Source organism: Caenorhabditis briggsae (assembly GCF_000004555.2).
Source record: "Caenorhabditis briggsae complete genome, chrV, whole genome shotgun sequence".
Classification (NCBI taxonomy): Eukaryota; Metazoa; Nematoda; class Chromadorea; order Rhabditida; family Rhabditidae; genus Caenorhabditis; species Caenorhabditis briggsae.
The window spans coordinates 10862347-10870417 of NC_013488.2; the positions used below are offsets into that span (position 1 = coordinate 10862347).

At 38.3% G+C, this 8071-nt stretch overlaps 2 protein-coding genes across 2 annotated transcripts; both read right to left on the bottom strand.

Moving 5' to 3' along the window:
- CBG09529 lies at positions 1-6173 on the bottom strand (the record flags this gene model as incomplete). Its single annotated transcript, XM_002636990.1, has 10 exons — positions 1-199; positions 248-444; positions 794-905; positions 1495-1661; positions 1876-2000; positions 2051-2180; positions 5338-5440; positions 5489-5580; positions 6024-6113; positions 6168-6173. 10 exons carry the CDS (start codon positions 6171-6173, stop codon positions 1-3), a joined length of 1221 nt encoding a protein of 406 aa, XP_002637036.1.
- A 456-nt stretch (positions 6174-6629) lies between these two features.
- CBG09528 lies at positions 6630-7301 on the bottom strand (the record flags this gene model as incomplete). The annotated part of the gene is made up of 3 exons (XM_002636989.2): positions 6630-6886; positions 6935-7163; positions 7212-7301. 3 exons carry the CDS (start codon positions 7299-7301, stop codon positions 6630-6632), a joined length of 576 nt encoding a protein of 191 aa, XP_002637035.2.
- Positions 7302-8071: the final 770 nt, after the last annotated feature.

The following is an 8071-nucleotide window of genomic DNA, read 5'->3' on the forward strand; positions in this document are numbered from 1 at the left end:
TCAGACCAGTGTCATTCTTCTGGATGAGGAAATTAATTTTGAAGATGAGAAAAATCTGGGCATTGACAATACAGACATTGACTTGGATCTCTTTGAATTATGGGTTCCAAAATCTTGAGTCGTCGAAGTTTCCGTATGAGAGATCCCAGATTTCTTATGTTTTCCAAAAAGTGTATTGATAGCTTCACGATATTCGGTACTGAAATAGATGGATAATTTACAATTGAAACCATTCAGGTCAACTGACTTTATTGAATAGAATACGAAAACATTGGAAGCGGCGGCGAAGTTGACTGTAATTCCAGCATAGGTCTGAATCAGATGAGCAGTATTTAAGTTATCGGTGACTGAATAAGAGGCAGAATTGGCGATGGTTGTAGTTGCCCATCCCAGGAGAACAAAACTGACGGTGACAAGAATAGAACGGAAAACACTTTCGAGAACCTAAAGTAATTCTTAGGAGAAACCCTTGTCGTTTTTCATACTTGTCTTGTTTGATTTCAATAGCAAATATACTCTGAAATAGACGAAGAAAATTGCAATGTATATAAATGAACATGTATAGTTATACCATTGAAAAGAGGCTCCTTTCAGAGCTAGGGGATTTGCACATGTAATCTGTCTAGAAGAATAATATATTTTATACTGTTTGGGAGTTCAAAACATACTCATTCACATCTCTTTCTATGAATCCAAACGCTAAAAAAACGAAGTATACATTATTGGGAATATCATTTGCACAGAAATGTATTTCACCGATACTTGTTGATAGTATCTATAGGTCGTTGGAAACTTTACAGCAATGAATCGGTCGATTCCCATTGCTAAAATTAATGGACCGCCAGCAGTGTAACCGACGATGGGAAGAATCAGAATGAAGTAGCAACCGGATTGTCTTGATGTATCTGAAAAAGTTGAAAACTGAGAAAAAATAATAATTAAAAAAACCAACATCCAGTGAAGAATTGATAAATAAAAGGATACTGTCCACTGATGTGAAATGCATCAATAAGGCATGTGAGGGAAATCAGAAAATGGCACGGCGAACGAAGTCTTCTAAAATTAAAAATTCACATGTTTTTAGAATGTTTTTTTATCACTTCGTCACTGCACAGCAAAATATCATAACCGCGTTTCCAATTAAACCTATTGTGGAGCAAAAGATGAAAAATATTGCAAGAGGAAGAAGATATAGATCAACGTGGTCTAACATTGTTGAGATTCAGCTGAGCAATGTTCCTCGAGGAACAAGATACAAGTAAATCCAGAATCACATGGAACTTTCCCATATATACCCAATCCGTGCACATTGCAACAAAATCCTGAGATTCAGAATACGTGCTTTTTTATTCATGAAAAAAGCAATTATTGATATTGAGTCAACTAATAAAAGAGACCCCAAGAAAGGGAAAAACAAATTTTATTGACATGAGACACAGAGCGTAATCACATAATTATTTGCGGAGCATAACAATCAGAAGTTTTTCCTCGAACTCGAATTTTCCAGACTTGGCGACACAGAAATCACGAATTGTACGCTCATCACATTTTGGAGTGTTTTTGATGGCTGGGAAGCATCCAGAATACAGAATATTCTCCCATTGAACTTTATCCACTGATATTGGAACAGCAGCAGAAAAGCATGTAGTGTTCAATTGTGCCTGAAAAACATTTTGGAATAATTCTTAAATGTTTCTTTGAAATTTCAATGAATTTTCTGGGAAGGTGAAAATTGATCATCCATTTTTTGCAAAATGCTTCCACAGACACCAACCACGAGTGGTTTCTAACATCTCTCAACCTGATGACTGATTTTCTCATAACCGTGGGAGTCGATGTCTACGTAAGGTTCGTGTCAGGTGAGTAGTCACTGACCGCATTCGCTGAAGCCATTAACTCCTCCTTGGTGGCTGCAAGTTTTCTCCAGAGCATCAGACAAACGTCTGGAACTGGAAGTGGCGGATTCTTGGGACGAGAGAAGAGGACTATCGTGCCGGCATCTAAAATGGGATACTAGGAAAGAGGTCTTTGCATTATGAGTCATTCCAACCTGTGAGGAGTCCTTTAAGAGTTTTGAACAGCTTATCGATGTCACTGATGTCGTGTGAGATTTCATTGAAGATGATCAGATCAAAGGGTCCACGCTGAAGAAATGTATCATGTGAATTAGGAAGTTGAATCTCGGAAAGGATATTTGGATAACAAGTTCCGCAACAAAGTTGGAGGCGTGAGAAAACATTTCAGTGGGAACCTAGAAAATAAATTGTAGGTTTGCAAGAATATTTCCACCAAAAAACAGTTTGTGTTTCTTGTGGGAGAAAATTGAATGAAACTTATTCGGAGGGAACTGCCAATTCTCAGAGGTGCTACTGTCGTCCTATTAGGTTGGCAACTATTAGGTTGTTCGGAAAGTCCTTTCCATTTTTAGCGTCAGATACATTTAAAGTAAAATAGGTCAAAACGATGTCGGATAAATTGGAGGTAATGACCATCGTTATCAATGACTATCTGCCAATGCCCCACTGAATTGTGGATGCCTTCCTTCCAGAACTCCGGTCACAGCGAGTTCAAAATCAAGTCAACCCATTTTTGATACGTTGTTTTGAAGTAAATTGTCGTCAATCAAGATGACGTTAGAAGTGGCTGGATGGGTAATAATCAGAAAGTAGAAGGTTAGAGCTATACAGTGAATAAGGCAGAATCGTCTAGACATATCCACCGAGATCGGCCTGGGTCTTCCTTCCCGCATGAAGTTGCTAATTTTAATTTTCAAAATAAATTTTTGCGTTCCTCTCCAATGGAGATCCACATAAAGTCTGAGTTATGTCACCTGACAAGAATAGGTATGGGTCGTAAAAGTGACACTATTATCAGGCAGCTCCTAATACTCCATTCTTTGGTAGACCACCATACCGACAACATCCCATTTTTAACACGAATTTCACGTTTCGAGACGTCTGGTGGTTGAGCGCCTTTGTCAACCCATTTGGCTTGTCGCTTATTGTAATCACACATTACCCATTTATCACCACTAGCAATGGTTTGATTCCAACATTCATGTGTGCAACGCAGGATGAGAAGATTCAAACAGGTGCCCACCCGGGGAAAAAAGTTGCGCTGAGTCAAAAGATGGGGTCAATTTCTTCCCACTTTTTTGACTGTGCCGAGAGTTTTCAATCTACGGTTTTTTAACGAAAGGCTTGCCACTGATGTACTTCATACATCACACACAGTTTGAGGACGGTCCCTTTCTTTCCCGGCTTTTAATGCATCCAAACCTAAGCCCATTTGCCTTTTTGAAGGGGGATTTTCGTCAAACAAGGATTCCCGTTTTTCAGATTACTGAATCCAGGTTGTGATGGTAGTTCGAATGGGTGCATTTGCGTTGTTAACCGCTACTAGTTGACGATCGATTTCAGCTAATTTAAGATCAGATATAAATACAATTAAAATTATAGTCCAAAAATGGAAATTAATAGAGCCAAAAACGGTGAGCATATCTCATTACACGAAAAGGGGGGGGGGGGGAATGATCTCCGTTGGGGTGCAGACACTATTAGACCCCACCAATATATTGATAAAACGACAGCTTCCTCGCTTTTACCCCGTTCAAAAAAACAAAGTTTGAAAACAACAGATCAAAAATGAAAAGGACTTTCCGAACAACCTAATAATTCTTTGTGCACTTTTTTTTCATCTTTTCTCTTAACTAAGCTAGAACCATAACATGTGTTTAACATAATATGGTATATAAGATGATAAAGTTGTTCACAATAACCATCATTTGCCCTGCTCTCATTCCGCTTTCGAACGGGATGCCCCTTTTGATACCCACTGTTTTTGGGTAAAATTCCTGTTTGATGACGTCTACTGGCTGTTTATCGAAGTCAAGACATTGGGCTTTTCTGTGATGGTTAGTATATATGACCCTTTTCTTATCTAAGGTGATAATATAATTCAGCCGCTAAAAGTTCCCGAGTAGAGTAAGAAGTTGCATGCTCATGTCCTCTCGCCGCTGAACATCAAAACCGGTCAAAACGGTGAGGTATCCGCCGTCCAAGTTTTTTTTGTCTTTCCCAACTTTAACGGTATATTTTCAATTGTGATATGAGTTGCCCCTAAAGTGATTGAGATTTCACGGGTAGATTGGAAAGGGTCCCGTTCGAATAGATCTCTCAGTTTGCTTATTTCTTGAAGAACTGGCAGCCAGGGACGAGTTTCATTTTTCGTTGAGAAGTCCTGGTTCTTGAACTTGCCAACCCATTTTGCAACGGTGTTTCTATGGAGGCATTGTCCTTGTAAGTTTCCTCCAGGCAGTGATGAATATAGGATATTTTCAGGTTATAAATAACTAGAAATAATATAGCATTATGAATGAAGTGAGCCTCGGTCATGGATCGGGGCATCCCGTTCGCAAGAGGAATGAGAGCAGGGCAAATGATGGGTATTTTGTGAACAACTTTACCATCTTATATCGTTCTAGCTCAGTTATGAGATTCTAGCTCAGTTATGAAGGTTCTAGCTCAGTTATGAAGATGAAAAACAAAAATGCTCAAGGAATTAGTTGCCAACCTAATATTTTGGTTTGAGAGATTAATAATGTGTTTTTGTCGATATCCAGGGATGGACGGAATTTCAAAGTTAAAAGTTTCATATGTTACAGGCTTTACGGAGCTTCCAATAAATATTTGAAAATATCATTTTTATAAATCTTTGAATATATTCAAATCATGAATAACTTAACACAATCAAATCACATTTTAACAATTACAGTAACCTCATTTATTCTGAGATTTTTTTTGGTTCTTTTTTGGAGTTCCGAGTTCAGTTCGGTACTCCACTGGTGGATATCCCATACTGTTCGACGTCTCAAGACTAGAGACTAAATTCATGTTTACATATTGTTTGTTAGTTTCAAAATGTTAACAAAACCTAGAAAAGTACGTAACTCGAGTGATTTTTGGTCGTAAACATCTCCCCACCCTCTATCTTCTCTGAGTGGGATATTCTCGTCACCTAGACCATGAAACCCAATCCTCCATTCGTATATCTCCTCTAAAAAAACTCGGATGGCGCCAGCGTAAACTTCAAAAATCTTCGGATCGAAGGTTCAACGCACAATTGCTATTGGTTGTTTTGGCGGCGACTCCAGAGAAGAAAAAGAGCATGTGTTGTTACATAACAGATGGCTAATCCACTTATCTGCACGCACACACACCGGATCAACTCTCGATGCCTCGATATCCCATTAATTATTTGATAGGTCACATTAACTTGCTTTTATGTGATTGGTTTTTTTTTCGATACGACTGACTGGGACGAACACCTCAAACACACCTGGGAAATCGATTCGGCACTTCTCATTATGTTTCCTTTGTGGTACTCAACGTTGGCGGGGAAAGTGAACGTCGGCTTCTCAGCAGATGCCATGATGGTCAATCTGAAATAGGGGATAAAGTGGAATCCGTCTTAAGAAAGAAGAACGAACTTATTCGATGGATGGTTTTCAGCCAACGTCAGAGCAAAAAGACATGCTTCTTCAGAAACATCCAGGATAGATAAACCATCAGATTTACCAACCTGGAAGTAATTATAGTCATGGTATTGCATATGTGTCAGCATGGTCATTTCTTGATTATACTGGTACAAAAAATCGGAGCTGTGGAAGAGAAACACGTGTGGCCGTGGACGAAGGTACCACAAAGACAACTACCGTAACCTAAAATGTGTTGATAAAGTTTTTTGATAGTGAAAAATTTGACTGAAAACGCACGAAAAACGGAATTGTTTTTAGGTTACGGTAGTTGTCGTTTCGGGACCTCCGGCCACAGCCACCGCCGTTTCTCTTCCATGGCTTCAATTTTTGTCCCAGAATAAAAACAAATCTTCAGAAGATTAACAAAAGTAGGTCCAAACATAACAGTTTAGTTGGTTGATTTTAATATTAATTTTAATTTTAATATAAATTTTAATATTTTTAGAAGCTTCTCAATAAACTATGACCAAAAATACTTTTAACTAACTTTATCCATAATCAGCTTCCAAAAATCTCCATGATGTTGAACTTCGAATTTTTTGATAGCATCATACTGTTCTTTTCCAAACTTTACTCTCTGTAAAAAAACTCCGTAACTGCAATTAAACTTTTAAAAAGCTTGAAAACTGACCACCATTTTTTAGCGTTGATCGTTGCACACCTGGGCAGTGAGAAATATCTTCTCTTGTTGAGGATCGAGAAATGAGGAAACAACACAAGTGGAGGGAAGTGGAAACGAGGGTTGAAGAAGAGGCGAGAAGCAGAAAAAAGATGGATGAGCAACAAGTGGAGCATCGCGGAGGAAGTTTGCACACTACTAAATTTCCATCTCGGAAACATCTTTCTGGCGAACACATGTATTTTACAAAATGTTGTGGGGAATATAAAATCGAAATTTATGTGTAATAAATCCAAGGTTTTTTGATTCTCGGTGTAGCCATTGGGAACTCCGGTGCTCTCCAATCCTGTTTTGTCTTGTTCGATTTTGACTCAAAAATGAAGTTATTAAATATTTTTTAAATTCGAAGTTTATCACTCTCTTCAATCAACAATTTAAATAACAAAAGAAAAAAACAACTAGAAAAACAACAGTCTACGGAGTGTTCAGTTTAACAAAAATGCTTTCTCGGTAGTTTTTCAGTTCTGCAATGGATTCCATGATATCATCGTATGCCCGATGAGTACATGCTTTTCTTGGATGCTTGAAATCCGGGTACCATCTCTGAACAAGTCCTTTGATGGTTGAGACATCAATACACCGGTAATGAGCGAATTCGTCAAGTTTGGGCATGTATTTCTTAATGAAGAGTCGGTCCATGTAGATTGAGTTTCCAGCGATTGGACTTTTTCCTGAAAAAAAATTATATTGTTTAAGCGATAATGTATATAGTTTGCTACCTGGAAGGGCATGAAGTTTGAGGAACTCGATCACTTCGTCTTCTGCTTTATTCATGGAATATTTGCTATCGATGATTTTTTCCATGAGCCCATTCTCGAGGAAAGTTTTTCTTGGCCATTCTTCCATGTTGTCCAATACTTCTTTTGGTTGATGAATGACAATATCGGGACCAGTGGCGATGGTGTTCAGTTCCGAATCGGTGACGATAACGGCGATTTCGCAAAGTGTCTGAAATGCATAGTTCTATTGATTGAAATTATGTATTCACAAAGTAACCTGCTTCTCAACATTCAATCCTGTCATTTCGCAGTCGATCCAGATGATGCGCTGTTCGATTTTGTCGCAAACGTGGTATAGGGTAGACATGCCTCGCCTAATAATAGGAATATTGATATTCTTTACTGCAGCGGCAAGCATTCTCGCCTAAAACAGTGGAAAAAAGTTTAGAAGCTAATAAAAATAATTGGGTCACTGAGAAAATCGTAGATTACATTCGGAGACATGTCTGAAAAATAACAATCGCTGCGAGAGTTTCTTTGTCTACAGCACTACGTTTAAAGGTACATGAGTCACTATTACTTGGGTATCGCGGCAATTGAGGTTTTCGAGAAAAAAGTTTTCCGTTTGAATTTTTAAAACAGATTTTCTTAGTTCTTTAGTGTTTCTTTTTCTGTTAAGTTACAGGAAAACTTTCTCGTATAGTGTTGAAATTATAAAAATTATGTTTTCCAAAAAAAAACAATGTGTCGTTTAGGTATACGATTGGCTTAAATATGACTATTAATGGTACATAAATATCTCCATAAACACGTTAATTGCAGGATTTTATGTTTTATTTGAATTTTGAATTGTGAAGACCATTGCAAAGAGACCCCGCAAATTCCGGAGAAAAAAATTTCCGGGGAAAAAAATCGGAGAAAAAAACCGGGGAAAATGGCTACTTTGGAGGATTTTCTTGCGGTGGGGCTGGTCGATTCGCGTCGAGTAGTGGTTGCTCAGAGTTTGTGCTTGGTTCTTCCGAACCAGCTGACAGCTCAGGTAGATCCTCGAGCTTTCCGGACAAGTGATCGATATCTAAGGGGGCATTTGTTGCAATAATTGTCGAATTTCGATGAAGACGATGATTACCTTTGTTG